Source organism: Schistocerca piceifrons, chromosome 4 (assembly GCF_021461385.2).
Source record: "Schistocerca piceifrons isolate TAMUIC-IGC-003096 chromosome 4, iqSchPice1.1, whole genome shotgun sequence".
Lineage (NCBI taxonomy): Eukaryota > Metazoa > Arthropoda > Insecta > Orthoptera > Acrididae > Schistocerca > Schistocerca piceifrons.
This window is the reverse complement of record NC_060141.1, coordinates 569249018-569265997: the sequence shown is the minus strand read 5'-3', so window position 1 is coordinate 569265997 and position 16980 is coordinate 569249018. Positions and strand designations below refer to the sequence as shown.

General features: G+C 41.8%; 1 protein-coding gene across 1 annotated transcript in view; it reads left to right on the top strand.

Moving 5' to 3' along the window:
• The window catches only part of LOC124796009 (facilitated trehalose transporter Tret1-like), a 148996-nt gene extending 139655 nt beyond the window's left edge, over positions 1–9341 (top strand). Inside the window, exon 6 of the mRNA XM_047260091.1 lies at positions 9036–9341. Coding sequence (XP_047116047.1) covers positions 9036–9341 — 306 coding nt within the window. The remainder of the gene's footprint in view (positions 1–9035) is intronic.
• The last annotated feature ends 7639 nt before the right edge of the window (positions 9342–16980 follow it).

The window sequence follows — 16980 nt, the reverse complement described above, 5'->3', positions numbered from 1 at the left end:
CTTATTAAGTGATGTAAAATTCATTGAGAATGTCACTGGGTTATGTATCAGAAAGTTTTTAACGTGAACGCAAATAAAACCACCTCACAGCTCGTTACTGATGTTAAGCTGTCGTCTTTGTTGTTGTTACAATGCTGCTACTACTCCAGGCAATACCGCGGGCATACTTTGATCCACTGTGACCAAATATGGAACGGGATCTTGCTGTTACTGGAGCCTCCTACAATTGCCCACAGTCGTTATGCTCTTGGTACTTCGGTAGTAAAACTGCACTTCATACAGGCCCAGTGCAACCCACTTGCGTGTGTTCACTTGTACATCTCACAAACAAGTACTCGTATGTCTCCTAAGCTCTGCTCTGACATCACACTCGCGTCCACAGACCTTTACTCTCTGCCAATGATTTCGCTTTTCCTAACTTTCCCTAACTACATTAACCCAGAGTAAATAAATCATTACAAAAAGTTATTCATGCAGGTTACAGAACATTTAATATTTCTAGTTAAAACATAGTACCTAAAGATTTACATAATAAACCAAGTACATTATATTTACGATAAATAGCATTCACTTTATGTGAGCTGCAGTCCTTTTCTGAAGTTGCAAAAATTACTCCAGAAAAGTAAGGTTTTTCCAAATTCGAAAAACTGTTCGAAGGTACAACATGGTCATGTACCTAGATATACTCTATAGAAATACTCTATAGAAATTTAAAAGTGTTGCAATCGAAAACATCTAGTCCGTGTTTAACTGTCTCCGTATTGCATTATAATCTCTGGTTTTGGCTCTTGATGGAGAATGGGCTGCCATTTCTCCCCAGGTACTCAGACACGTCATTAAAAGTTTCCCCAGCAGGGAGAGAGTTCAAGACATCATAAAGCCGAAGGGTGGACACACTCCAATTAATGTCTAGTAATAGGTGACCGTGTAATTTTGATCAAATGGTGTTCAGCAAAACGTCACTTCCTTGTAGAGTTTTATTTACGCCAAGACGCGTTTAGGACCTTCACCCACCTTCAATGAGTGTTATACATTGTTACCTTCGTGAGTATAGCGTTTTTACGATTTGCATTTTGAACGGAACAGCTGCTCTTTATCCTGCAGTTTGTGGTTTCTCTTTCCAGCTTTATATGCGTAGTATTAATGCTTTGAGCAGCAATTATGCAGCGCAGCATTCGGCCCTATTTGTACATGTAATTCAATTCACAACTACAGAGCTCAACGGCCATTAACATGGCTAAATTAATACTTGTTAGTCGACAGTTCATGCCATGGGACTTAGTCACTCCAGTCGGAGCTCTTATCACCCAAAGTTAAATATCTGGAACTGCAAATACTCCACAAAATAGACCATTGTTTAAGTAGCATGAGTGGTCGTACCTCGCCGGTAGCCCATTTACTTGTGTTGGTTGTAGAGGGAAAAAACGCTCTCTGCCCATGCTGACAATCTGCTTCCTAATGGAACCTTAAACAGGGCCCAGATGACAGCAGATACGGAAATGCTACAGCATCACGCAACAAACGTCACATAACAGGTAATTTAAATGAGAGTTGAAAGATATCCCTAAACAAAGAACCTAGGAAGTCTTGCTGATGATAGTGGCATTAGGACTGGGTTTTCTCTAGCTGCTCTCTACATAGTTATTAATAATGTGTAATGTTTCAGAGTCGTCATAGGCGTGAGCAAGGGGGAGGTGTTGACAAATGGCAAAGATATGACATTTGAATCCTCGTGGAATCTGTAATATGAACCTTTTATACACCAGAAATTTTTCACACATTTCTAGTACACTACGAATTTAGCCGATATTAATTTAAAATAGTCTAGGTCACAAAGCACCTTTATAAATAGGGCACCAGTTTTGATCATCACATGATCATGATCATCTTCAGGCCTGTATACATCAAAAGAATTTAAAATTAGTTATAAAATTACAAATCACAGATATACCCATATTGATGATCAATGGTCCTATATACATCAAAAGAATTTAAAATTAGTTATAAAATTACAAATCACAGATATACCCATATTGATGATCAATGGTCCTGCACGGGTCAGGAACCGCTGAATGACGATAGTCAACTGCTACAGAGAGCAGTAAAACTCTTTCTTAAATACTGAAGGCATTAGCCAATGAGGTATAAGTCGAGAGAATTATGTACAAAAATATGTACGTATTAGCAAACAGAACGTCAAAATTACGTAGAATAATTTTGTGATGAAGAAGAAAAAGCTAGTTAATGTAGCTATAGTCTAATAAAAATTCTAAGGGCTGTAAAAGAAACAAATAAATATGACATTCATTGTGTATAGGTTGCCCCCTACGGGCACGCTAAAAAAATAATTACGATATTGATGCTTTCTATGGAGATAGTAGATGCCGTTCCATTGTTCCATTTAAAGGTGCTTTACGATCTAAACTGTTGCATAATAAATTTCAAATATTACATTGTAACCACTGACTTTCTCCAGTAATGTTTCCAAAAATAATACAAATTTAGCATTGCCTGGTGCGGTGAAATACTGTGGTTTTGGCAATCGGTATATACGAGGGCTATCCACAAAGTACATTACGTTTTGGAATTATAAATAAATAAAGTATTGGAATTTTTTTTATTATATACAGATGAAAGCCACACTTAAATACTACTTTTCTACATAGTTGCTGTTTAAATTAAGGCAATTATCGTAGCGATTGACGAGCTTGGAAATTCCTTCGTCGTAAAATTCGGCCGCCTGCGCCTTCAACCACGTGGCGACTGTCTTTTGGGACAGAAAAGGTGTGATTTTTGTGGGTTTCCTGGAAAGATTCACTACAATAAACTCTCAAAGGTATTGCCAAACTCGGCACAGCCTCAGAAGAGCAATACAAAACAAGCGTTGGGCTCAAAGATCTTGCTGATTCACGACAACGCCCGGGCCACACGGCAAATGCCACTCGTGAAGTTCTCGAATCTTTTAAGTGGGAGTTATTTCCTCATCCGTCGTACAGTCCCGACCTGGCACCGAGCGACTTCCACTTATTCCCAGCAATGAAGAAGTGGTTGGCTATGCAGCGTTTTGATGACGACGCACAGCTTCAAGAAGGCGGCTGAATTTTACGACGAAGGAATTTCCAAGCTCGTCCATCGCTACGATAAGTGCCTTAATTTAAATGGCAACTATGTAGAAAAGTAGTATTTAATTGTGGCTTTCATCTGTATATAATAAAAAAATTTCCAATACTTTATTTATTTTTAATTCCAAAACGTAATGTACTTTGTAGATAGCCCTCGTAGCTTGGGTTTGTTTGGTTGTCAAGCTCTTCACGGGAAATTATGCCGTCTCCTTGGTGCAACGGCCGTTATGGCAGATGCAAATCCTTGCAGAGCAAAGTCGGAATAAAATCACCAATCTCTTACTTTGCTGGTACAGCCGTTATTGAGCCGCAGAAAATGACTGGGACAGCTCTCGCGCTGTTTGCGGCAGCAATTGCCAGCACAACATAAACGTAGCTGGACTTCATCCGCCCGACATCCGTTCCCATTTCCCACAACTTCCCCCTACTGTACAAGTTAATCACAGCAGTAGTCTACCGTTTATCTACCGTTTATCCACTGATGGCTATCTGAATCCACATTATGTCTTACATGTCAGAGCTCCTTTAGTATATTCTGAAGAACAAGGACATGTTATACAGTATATACTGATGAGACTGCCCGCTATGACCACTACCCACCGACAGACTGAATACCACCTGTTGGTGGTACTGCAGTATTCGAAGTACACGGTCGAGTCACAGTAATGTGACCACCACCTATGCTTGATGTCAATGTGCAATAATCAATCACTGACGGCAGGCGTCAGGACTAGCTGTGAAGGGTATGTAAAGCGTGTCGGGGGGATGTGGAAAATAGTGTTATCATATTGCAGAACTGGAACGATTTGTCTGATGTCCAAAAGGGCATGAAAATTAGCTGTCGAGCCAATTGCTAAGATTGTAGATTTTTCGCATGCTGCCGTGTTTAAGTACAACATGAATGGTAAAATTGTGGTATCCAGAACCGCCGCTGAGGCAACTGCATCATGGTCCATAGATGACAGGGGTGAATGATGGTTACAGAGATGTAAACGGGTAAATAGAAGTGCACCTATTAAGCAACTGACCCCTCCCCCCCCCCCCCCCCACACCCGACGAACGAAGTGGCTACCAACAATGTATCTTCAATGATTGTTCAGTTAATGCTGCTCTATTGACCACTGCAAAAAAAAAAAAAAAAAAAATGGTTCAAATGGTTCTGAGCACTATGGGACTTAACATCTGTGGTCATCAGTCCCCTAGAACTTAGAACTACTTAAACCTAACTAACCTAAGGACATCACACACATCCATGCCCGAGGCAGGATTCGAAACTGCGACCGTAGCAGTCGCACGGTTCCGGACGGCGCGCCTAGAACCGCGAGACCATCGCGGCCGGCTGACCACTGCAGCAGGCACCTGATTCAAGTACCCATACTGACTGCTGTTCACTGGCTACGAAGGCTAGAACTGGTACGGCAATACTGCAACTGCACGTTCATTGAGTGGTGACAGAGGTGGCCATTTTCGGACGACTCACGTTTAAGGCTCCATGGGACAGATGGCCGTTTGCGTGTAAAGCACTGCAGCAATCATCGGAAACATCCAGGCTGGAGGAGGGAGCATTGTGGTCTGGGGAATATTTTCGTGGCTTTCTTTGGGTGATCTTGTCATACTGGAAGGCACAATTGATCAACACTAGCATGCATCTATCCTCGGGGACCATCTGCACCCCTAAGTGCAGTTTGTATTTCCTCAGCATGATTGCATCTACCAGCAGGACAATACAACTTGTAACATAGCTCGCAGTATACGTTCGTCGTTTGAAAAGCACCAGACTGAGCTTACTGTACTTCCCTGTCGCCAAACTCTCTGTATTTAAATCCAGTCGAGGATCTAAAGGACCACCTTGATTGGGTTTTTCGTGCCATGGATCCTCAACCGAGAAATCTACCGCAGCACGTCACAGCACTAGAACCGCAACGGTTGCACATCCCTGTCAGAATCTTGCTCACTCCCTTACTGCATGTCTGTGCTGCAAAAGATTCTTATTTAGTTTTTTGATACGGTATCACATGTGACTGCACCATGTATATATGCGGTGCCAAGACGAATGGGAAATCGTTCTAGCAACGACAGGGGCTGCAAATACGGAAATCCACTGACATTAGCGGCTTTGGCAAATGGCAGATAGTCAGACACCTAGGAATGACTGTCTCGTGTTACGGCCGTAAGTGTATATGGAAAATAATTGAAGGGCGATGAAACCATGAGTACGCAAGGAGGTGTTGAAAGACCAGGTGTCATCACAGAACGTGAAGGTGGAGAGCTGTCCACTATATAAAGGTGGATGTGTAGCCATCTACGGCAAAACTAGCGACAGAATACAAAGCTGGTGCAGGGTCTAGTTTAATGGAACACACCGCTCAGCGCACATTATTGAACTGGGGCTCTGCTGGAGACAACCCCTTAGTTTTACCAAGTTCACCCGCGATTCGCAGCGGGCACAAGTTCATCAAGGCTCGACCATGTATGAATTGAAATATGTCGCCTTGTTGGACGAATCTCGGTTCTTGTTACACCAGGTCAATGTTAGTGGTCAGATACGCCGTTATCCAGGAGACCATTTGCTCTAAACACACACTGTACCACAGATAGAGGCCAGTGGTGGCTTTATTATGCTACACGTGACATTCAACTGGGTTTCTATTGGACCTTTAGTAGTAATCGAAGGCACTGTGAGAACTGCGGGTTGGGTGAACATTATTGTGGACCATCTGCACCCCTTCATACCTGGTTTCTTTCCTGAAGGCGATGGCATCATCTACCAGGATAATGGTTCGTATCACAAGGCCAGAATTGTGCTACTGTGATTTGAGGTGTGCGATAGTGAACTCATATTGCTGTCTTCATGTTTTCCCACTTTAACTGTATTAATGTGTCACCTGTTTGCTGGTTATTTCTATCGCTAACCAATAGTATTTTCTCATTCTGTGTATTTTTTTGTAGTTTTCAGTGTCAATCTAAAACGTTAGTATATGCATAAAATATTTTTTTTGAAAATAACTAGTCATTTACGTCTATGGTCACAAACGTTTTGTTAACAGATTATACAGGGTGTTTCAAAAATGACCAGTATATTTGAAACGGCAATAAAAACTAAACGAGCAGCGATAGAAATACACCGTTTGTTGCAATATGCTTGGAACAACAGTACATTTTCAGGCGGATAAACTTTCGAAATTACAGTAGTTACAATTTTCAACAACAGATGGCGCTGCAAGTAATGTGAACGATATAGAAGACAACGCAGTCTGTGGGTGCACCATTTTGTACGTCGTCTTTCTGCTGTAAGCGTGTGCTGTTCACAACGTGCAAGTGTGCTGTAGACAACATGGTTTATTCCTTAGAACAGAGGATTTTTCTGGTGTTGAAATTCCACCGCCTAGAACACAGTGTTGTTGCAACAAGACGAAGTTTTCAACGGAGGCTTAATGTAACCAAAGGACCGAAAAGCGATACAATAAAGGATCTGTTTGAAAAATTTCAACGGACTGGGAACGTGACGGATGAACGTGCTGGAAAGGTAGGGCGACCGTGTACGGCAACCACAGAGGGCAACGCGCAGCTAGTGCAGCAGGTGATCCAACAGCGGCCTCGGGTTTCCGTTCGCCGTGTTGCAGCTGCGGTCCAAATGACGCCAACGTCCACGTATCGTCTCATGCGCCAGAGTTTACACCTCTATCCATACAAAATTCAAACGCGGCAACCCCTCAGCGCTGCTACCGTTGCTGCACGAGAGACATTCGCTAACGATATAGTGCACAGGATTGATGACGGCGATATGCATGTGGGCAGCATTTGGTTTACTGACGAAGCTTATTTTTACCTGGACGGCTTCGTCAATAAACAGAACTGGCGCATATGGGGAACCGAAAAGCCCCATGTTGCAGTCCCATCGTCCCTGCATCCTCAAAAAGTACTGGTCTGGGCCGCCATTTCTTCCAAAGGAATCATTGGCCCATTTTTCAGATCCGAAACGATTACTGCATCACGCTATCTGGACATTCTTTGTGAATTTGTGGCGGTACAAACTGCCTTAGACGACACTGCGAACACCTCGTGGTTTATGCAAGATGGTGCCCGGCCACATCGCACGGCCGACGTCTTTAATTTCCTGAATGAATATTTCGATGATCGTGTGATTGCTTTGGGCTATCCGAAACATACAGGAGGCGGCGTGGATTGGCCTCCCTATTCGCCAGACATGAACCCCTGTGACTTCTTTCTGTGGGGACACTTGAAAGACCAGGTGTACCGCCAGAATCCAGAAACAATTGAACAGCTGAAGCAGTACATCTCATCTGCATGTGAAGCCATTCCGCCAGACACGTTGTCAAAGGTTTCGGGTAATTTCATTCAGAGACTACGCCATATTATTGCTACGCATGGTGGATATGTGGAAAATATCGTACTATAGAGTTTCCCAGACCGCAGTGCCATCTGTTGTTGAAAATTGTAACTACTGTAATTTCGAAAGTTTGTCTGCCTGAAAATGTACTGTTGTCCCAAGCATATTGCAACAAACGGTGTATTTCTATCGCTGCTCGTTTAGTTTTTATTGCCGTTTCAAATATACAGGTAATTTTTGAAACACCCTGTATATATATATATATATATATATATATATATATATATATATATATATATATATATATATATATATTTGACGATGCTGGCGCTGATTTTTCATTTAACATTTGACGATGCCATTATGGCTGCAGTACATTATGACTTTGTTTTTATAAAACAGCTCTGATGATGGTCATTATAGACCGAAACCGGTAATCTGATAACAAAAAGTTTGTGACCTTAGACGTAAATTAAAGGAAACTTACAATTCTAAATTGTTGAATCAAAAAGATTGCATTCATGTTTGCATTAAGGGGGGTAGGACGTCAAACGGGCTGACTTGGAGCAGGAGAGGCACCACAAGACATTTTAATTTCCACCGTCTTTACTTTTAAAAATAAATTCATAAAACTTTGTCAGCATGACCAGGCAGGGTTCAGGATTCACACGGATAGCAGTGGAAGTTCAAAAACATAACAAAATAATTTTTTTTACATTTGAAGTTTCATCATTTTTTCACTTAATATTGGCTGCATTTGTTGCTACAAGTACACTTTTCTTTATGAGAGGTTCTTTGATGAATTTTGCCCAGCATACAAGCCATAGTTACAGGTTTCTTATACTCTAGAATTTATTTAATTCATGAAAAAATGACTGAGCTGTTACATTTTAAACTTCATGTTTAGAAAAACTAAAATTGTATAGTTTATTATCTCAATTTTTACCTCATTTTTTAACAGATTTGGAAAATTTTAGAGTTTCGTACACCTGTACGTTTTGTATGCTGTGCAAAATTCATCCAAGAATCTCTCTTACTTATGGAGAAAAGTGTACCTATAGCAACAAATGCAGGCAATAGTAAGTGAAAAAAATGATGAAATTTCGCATGTAAAAAAATTTATTTTGTTATGTTTTTGAACTTCCACTGGTATGATGTGAATCATAAATCCTTCTTGGTCATTCTGAGAAAGTTTTATGAATTTATTTGTAAAGTATTGACACTGGAAATTAAAATGTCCTGTGGTGCCTCTCCTACACCAAGTCGGCCCATTTGACGTACTATCTCCCTTAATAATAGGAAAGATGTGCATTGCTCACACTATTGAAATATTTATGCCATTTAAGTATGAAAATAATCTATCTTAAAACATTGATTGGGTATCTCACCTACATTTCTTATTCTTCCTATTAAACGCAGTTCTGTAATACATTTTCAAGCCGAAGGATTCAGTTATTTAAAGAAATGATAACAGTAGAATATTGCTCCCCCCTTTCTCCTTCCTCGCATTAATTTCTACGGTCCAACATGGCTCTGGCTGATGAGAGTCTTTGCCTGCACAGGTGTTCAACATCCTAGGGGTGGGCCCACTGCCGTGGGCCATCGTGGGCGAGGTGTTCCAGTCAGATGTGAAGGGCATGGCCATAGCAATCGTGTCGGTGTTGCAATCCGTCCTTTTCGCAGTGCTCAGCAAGCTTTTCCAGGTGATCAGCGATGCCACGGGCATGTACACCGCCTTCTTCCTCTTCATGGCCAGCGCATTCGCCGGCCTCGTCTTCACATTCTTCTTTCTGCCTGAGACCAGGGGCCGCACCTTCATAGAAATCACACGGCACTTCGAGGGCGAAGAAGGCGAAGAGACAAAGTAGCCATTTTTCTGACTCTGGCTCAAATAAAGAACTCAAATTTGCCCGAGTGCAACTAAAATTCAGTTGGAAATTAAAATTGCACGTAATTTATTGTATTAACATTAAACCAAAGAAAGAAAAAAATATTTGTTAAGCTCTCTACATCGATGCAAGGTGTATGTGTTTCGTTTGTGTAGTCAGTCATCTGACTGGTTTTGTGGGGGCGGGCACAGTATCCTCTCCAGCGTCAATCTCTTTATCTCAGATTAGCACCTTCATCAAACGTCCTGAATTATTTGTTACATATGTTCTAATATCTAACACTAGTAGCGTGAATGCCTTAACACCTGTACTATCATCCTGTCCCTTCTTTAATTCAGTGTTTTCCAAATATTCCTTCTATCGCTGATTCTGTGGAAACTCTTGAGTACCTCCTCATTTCTGATCATATTTGTTCATCTGATTTTCAACATCCCCTGTAACACTATGTCTCAAACGTAATGGTCTTCTTATTGTTCCGTATTTCCACCGCCAATGATTCATTTTCATAGAATGCTGTGCCCAGTATGTACATTCATAAAAATATCTTTCTCCATGTCTACGTCTGATATTAGCTGCGCTATTTTGACAAGTACTACTCCCTTTGCCACTGCTAGTCTTCTTCTTGTATCTTCTTCCTCCTTCACTTCATCTATTACGTTGTACCTGATTTTGGTGTCAAGTTTATCATAAATTTCGTTCCTGCTATTCCTAATGACTTTCTTCCTTCTTTGGTTTACTCTATCCATATTGTGTGTTTATTGAACTTTTCGGTCTAGTCAGTGAGGCTTGTAATTCATCCTGACTTTCTCTAAGTACTACAATGTCATAGGGTAACTTTATCAATGATATCCTTTCACCAAACTGCAAATATAAGGTGTACAGACCTCCTTCCATGCTCTTATCTGAAAGTAACATAAGCTTAACAAAATTTTAATCATTATACTATTTTATGTTATGAAATGTTATCATGTAAATTATATCAGCACACAGATCTATTTTATATGTTGTACTATTATTAGCGTTCTAAAATAAGTTTAAAAATTATTTATATACATGTTTAAAACTTTTTCTTAATTTGAAGCTTGTATATGTTGAAGGTCTATGAATATTTGTGATTCCAGTTGTTCACTTCTCACATGGAAGTTACTATATGTGATATTACATTGTGTTAAGAAATCTGTTATCTATTCAGGGTAGAAATTCAGGTTACTCAGTACTCAATACATAGGAAATGAGACTGATAGAATTACTAAGGAATCACTTAATGTAATGTGCTCTTGTACGAGGGTTTTTTGTCTTTGAATAGTACCCTTATGCTGTGACAAGTTTCATCAAAGCTGACCAAGTCAGTTCTAGCTCTCCAACGCGAAAGCTCTGCACGAAATGTGACAGAAAACGAATGAGATAGATATCGAAAATTTGTGTTCTTTTTTATTAGTGGAGGTCACCGTCTATATTAGAGATGCACAAACTAGTTGATTTTGTGGAACTACTTCTTTCGTGATAGGTAGTTTTAGGCACCTGTTCATTTTTGCCGTTTACCGTTCATTTTTTATGTAATTGTGGGATCTTGTATAGATTTTGAAACAGGCGAAGTGGAAAAGTCCTGTACCCAGTAACAACAGCGCATGCAGCACGTGAATTGGGTGGGAGGGGGAGGGTGTAAGTCATTGATTTCGCTCTGAGCGACGAAATAGTTTTGAGATTTCACAATCAATGTTTCTGCGTATCCTAGCTTACATATTCTACCTTCTAACTCGTACTGGATTTATATTGTACATCTGTCTGCGTGGCAGTGCATGGCGGTAGTTAGATGTTATTAAGGGTGGGGAACCACACACAATTCCCTCACTGTCCCTGGCCATCGCTAGGTACTCTCATGCAGAATTTTTTAAAATAAAATTCATCTACGTCAAGAAAAAATCTCTTTCTTTTGTGACACGCATTCTACTCCAAGTATCAAGTAAATATAAGCAACTAAAAGAGTTGTAATTTTAAAAATTGAAATATTTTGACGAATATCGTTTTTATGTCAAGAACAAGAGGGATCAAAAACTTTCAAAATTCGAATCAAAAATGTTGATGGCATGAGCGAACAAAACTGAGGTGAGAATGGTCACTAGGGAGCACGATTACACTTTAATCCCTTCCAATGATTGTCAGCTGTGCCTCAGAAGCACATAAATGCCACTGGGTTCTCAGGAGACAACTGTGTGCAACTTCAAGATCTGCAGAAAATAGATACGTGCCAATAGACAGAGCATCCCTCCAAGTTTCTAACTCACATGGCAGATGCCCAATATGGGCACCGTTTGAGTCGTGGCAAAAGTCAATACGTGCGTGCAATATATTGAATCTGCTGACACGAGTTGCCCGAGAAGACACGACAGTAGCTTGCTTTGGAAATCTGTTCATTGGTTATCCTCTCCGTATGCACGAACTAATTCAGTGCGATAATGCGAAACGGATGATTTGCCAACATGTTCTGACATACCTGCTCCTGGTGCAGGTATGCTGCGGGGAGTATTACGAATCGAAACTTGAAGAGCTTCTCTATCCATTGATGTGTGTCCTTTTTCTGTATGGTTTGCGGTTATCGTGCAGTCGTCTTCTGAAACCCTGGAGATTCTCGTTAATAACCTTGTATTTACAAACTGAAACATTTCCATTGATAAACATTATTTGTGGCCGGCCGAAGTGGCCGTGCGGTTAAAGGCGCTGCAGTCTGGAACCGCAAGACCGCTACGGTCGCAGGTTCGAATCCTGCCTCGGGCATGGATGTTTGTGATGTCCTTAGGTTAGTTAGGTTTAACTAGTTCTAAGTTCTAGGGGACTAATGACCTCAGCAGTTGAGTCCCATAGTGCTCAGAGCCATTTTTGAAACATTATTTGTGAAAGCCAAAGTGGAGGTAATGATGACTTTGTTTTCAAAAACACGGTACTGTATGCCGAAAAGCGAGTTAAGCAATCTGGGATTTCTTGTTTTACTGTTAGTATATAACTACAACACAGTTATAAATTACCGTTCTTGGATGCTGAGCGGCATACACTTAGAACTCCAAGTTGTGATTCTGAAAACTATTTGGATTGATTAAGAGAGGGGAACGCAATAAACGAAAGGAACTACAACTCAGTACGAACGAGGAACAGTGGAACTGGAGCGAGGAATAGTGACCCGCGAAACAGAACGAGATCAGGCGGGAATGAGATACGGCGAAATGGATTAGGAACGAGTTACTTCCCGAATAAGAACGAGACTGACAGCAGTTCCAATGTTTTTTGTTTTCTCAGGAGCGCAACGTTACATCTGGGATGAACTACTCGTCCACAACTGCTGACTCGATCGACTTTGATAAAATTTGTCACCGCACAAGGACGCAGTACAAAGAAGAACGACACTGGTGCATCTAAACGGCGTGACAAATAATGTCCCGATCGTTTCGTTCCCGTATGTCAATTGACTAAAAGCCACAAGAATAAATAAATAAACAACAAAAGTCTTCGGACTTTGGGACAACTCCAAGGATGGCCCACAGACTAAACTCTGAGGCTCGTCATCTTGCAAAAAGCAAGGCACATTTGGTTGCAAAGCTCGAAATGCGCGGCCACTTACTGATTTACTGTGGCATCGCAGCGAAGTTTATGATCACATAATGAGATACTGTTCGTATACGACATGAATGTGTCTCCGATCTCATGTCTGGAAGGCGTTGACAGCGTATAATGTTCTCGTGAGTAAGCTGCCTGATTGTTGTGTAATCTTGCCGTGCATCCTTTCAAACATGATAATGACTCCTTCCTTTTATATATATACCGGGTATATCAGAAAGACCAGGCTCCATGGCACCTCAATATGCTAGACAGACCCCAAAGATGACAGCGAGCTACAGTGTGGAAATTTTGTGCCAAAAAGATATAACAATCTGGCAGTGTAGCACCGAGAACTTTACACATGAGTGTGTATGTGGTGTTTGCTTACAGCACCTCCGTGCTATGTAAGTCGTCTCTGACAGCAGGGCTTCAGATGTTCAGAGCATACTTTTTCTGTTACTCGCCTCTGCTTCACACGTTTGTGAAACAGAAGACAGTATTCTGTCCTAGTTTAGGCTACAACGATTTTATCTGTAACTGTAAAGTGATATATGTGTGTAACTTAAGAGTTTTGAATGAATGCATCTCATGTAACTCAGTGTAACACTCAGTTCCCCATGAATCCATCAGGGAAATGATCAAAAATTCCTTTCGTAAAACATTTAATGAATATTATGGGTGGTCCTTAAAAGAAACAAAAATCAATCAATACTTAGTTCACAGAAGAAACTATAGTACATACACTGTAGCAACTAAGTGAGATCTATGAAAGTCAACAAAAATATTTTCTATTGTTATAAACAGATATGTAAACCTCAGAAGTATATACCATACTATAATAATAAAAATAAGATACTCTTCTAATTTCTAGCTTTCACTTAGTTAAAAATTAAGACAAACTACATGTACTTACTAGATTATTTTTATGTTCACATTAATATACAAGCATAATGAAATATTTTTGCGATGTTCATAAACTCGACTTAAGAGAAATTCAACATCAGAGGAAGTTCTACGACGCTAAAATTTAAGAAAATTACTACATAAAGAAGGATACCACAGAGAAACCTGCGTAACAAACTTAATATTTATGACTGCAGAACTGCACAAATTCTACACTGAGGGCTGGTAGCTCAGTGGGTAAGAGTCAGATTACATATCTGGTATGGATTTCAATCTTTAGTCCGTCCTAGGATTTTTTTCTGACACTTATCCCTTGATTCGCTTTTGGCAATGACTTGTTGATGCAAAGAAAACCGAGCTGCACTGTGGCTCAGACGACGCTTTAAACTGTAGCTGTAACTACTTGGGTAAGCCAGTACAAAGGCTGAAAGAGGGCAAAGTGTATGATGTTCTTCTGGTGTTTGTACAATACAATTTAGTAAACACAGAAACAGTTCCCAATGTTGTAGGCATGTTGTCAGGAAGCGAGGACGAGTAGTTTAAGTGTCCACAATATCAGCAAAGATCTACAGCCCGTTGCCAACTGGAATTCCATTCAGCACAGACACAGTCGGAATTTCAGAACCACATAAATAATGATTAAAGAAGGCCACCCGGCTAGCCGCGTAGTATAACGCACTGCTTCCCGAGCGGGAAGGAGTGCCGGTCCCAGGCACAAATCCGCCTGGCGGATAGTGTCGAGGTCAGGTGTGCCGGCCAGTCTGTGGATGGTCTTTAAGGCGGTTTTTCATCTACCTCGGTGAATGCGGGCTGGTTCCCAGTATTCTGCCTCAGTTACACTGTGTCAGTGATTGCTGTGCAAACATCATTTCCACGTATGTGTACACCATAATTATTCTAACATGCAAACATTTGGGGTTACACTCGTCTGGTATGAGACGTTCCCAGGAGGGTTCATTGGGTGCCCAACCGCACAATAACCCTGGGTTCGGTGTGGGGCGGCGGTGGGGTGAGTGGACTGCTGTGGCCTGTTGCGGGGTTGTGAACCACTGAGGGCTACAGCGGGACGAAGCCTCTCCAGCGTTTCTAGGTCCCTGGCTTAATACATAAATACAAACATACATACATGATTAAATAATCTATTTCTGTTGGTTAGTAAATTTATCGGGCGATGTTTAAAGTATTGTATGTATACACTATCTGATGCTCCATGCCATCTGTCATCCCAACAACACAATACCAAGCATCAGTTGCCACTGCTAAGGGCTTGCTGGGGATGTATGGAACAAGGAAGGGAACAGGGTAAATTACTGTAGCAGCGTTCAGAAAAATGTTCGTAAGCTGGTATCTACCGATATTGAACACCATTGTATTCAACTTCTTTTATGGAGCTTAAGGATGTGGAATGATTGGTATTAAATCGTTATTTTTCCCATAAACACCTTATGTCCTTTTAAATTCTTGGGTGTAACGTTATTTCTATGGTTTCTATAAGGGGCATTCAAAAATAAACGAGCCAGAGGCATAATTACAGAAACCAGTACCTGTATGTTAGAAGTATTGGCCCTGGCTGTTGAGACACTTGTCCAACTGTGACACAAGGTGGTGAATGGCTGTCTCATAAAATTCCCGGGGCTGCGAAGTTAACCAGTTCCGCACGTACAGCTGGACGTCGTTGTCTGAGGAGTATCGTTTGTCCCTCACAGCCTTTTTAAGGGGACCAAAAATGGCGTAATCACAGGGAGAGAGGTCCAGACTGTATGGAAGGTGGCCAAGAACCTCCCATCTGAATTTCTGCTGGAGTGCCGCGACTGTGTTGGGCGTACGAGCTTTTGCACTGTCGTGGAGCAAATGACCCCACAGGTGAGATTGCCTGGTCGTTTTGATTTGATTGCTTGGCAAAGGGTGATCAAGATTTATGAGCAACGCTGGGCATTCACTGTTGTCCCATGCTGCAGGAAGTGAATCAGAGGGGGGCCATCTTGGTCAAAGAAGAATGCCAGCATAACCTTTCCTGCACTCATGTGGATGGCCTTGGCTTTTTTTGGTGGTGGTGACCCTGGGTGCTTCCACTGTGGAGACTTTGTCGTTTTGATTCTGATTCGAAGTGATGACACCATGACTCATCTCCAGCCACCACTCATGCCACGAATGCATTCCCTTACCGAGCATAGTGCTTCAGATGAGCAAGACACTGGGCTATTCGGCATACTTCCTGGTGTGGTTGAAGACTGTGGAGGACGCATTGGGCACACACTTTGCGCATGTGCAGTCGTTCCTTCATGATGGTGTGAACACTTCTGTCACTCAATCCGACCACGGCGGCTATGGCTTTCACTGTACCTCAGCGGTCCTGAGTAATGAGCGCAGCCACCAGCTGGACAACGTCATCGGGAATGCAGTGTGGTGCTCCAGACTGCGCATCATCGGCTAACGACACATTTTCTTCCCTGAAGTGCTTATGACACACCTTGACCCTTGCAAGGGACATGCAGTGTTCACTGTACACTTGTGACATTTGTTGATGAATATCTGTTCCTCCTACTCCTTCCGCTGTCAGAAAACGAACAACACCTCTTTGCTCTTCTGTAGACGTCGCCATGTAACTGTTTGCGCTGCGACTGACAGCGTTGGACGATTTATGGATGCTGCTGCTAGCTCTGTATAGTCACGTGACGTGCACATGTGCCCTCTAGCGACAGCCGGCCGCTGTGGCCGAGCGGTTCTAGACGCTTCAGTCCTGAACCGCGCTGCTGCCACGGTCTCAGGTTACAATCCTGCCTCGAGCATGGATGTGTGTGATGTCTTTAGATTAGTTAGGTTTAAGTAGTTCTAAGTCTAGGGGACTGATGACCTCAGATGCTAAGTCCCATAGTGCTCAGAGGAATTTGAACCATTTGATGGACCAGGAACCGCTGAATGACGATAGTCAACTCCATTTGAACCTCTAGCGACAGGCTGTGAACTTCCACGCTCTGGTCGGAACCACACCTCGTTACACACGCCACCATCCTGTCATCGGTTTGCGCATTCCAGACTGTAGGTCGTTTCTTTTTGAACGCCCGTTATAAACGAATTTTAGTGGACAGGATCCGTTATTTGCTTGAAAACTCCAAAATGCTCC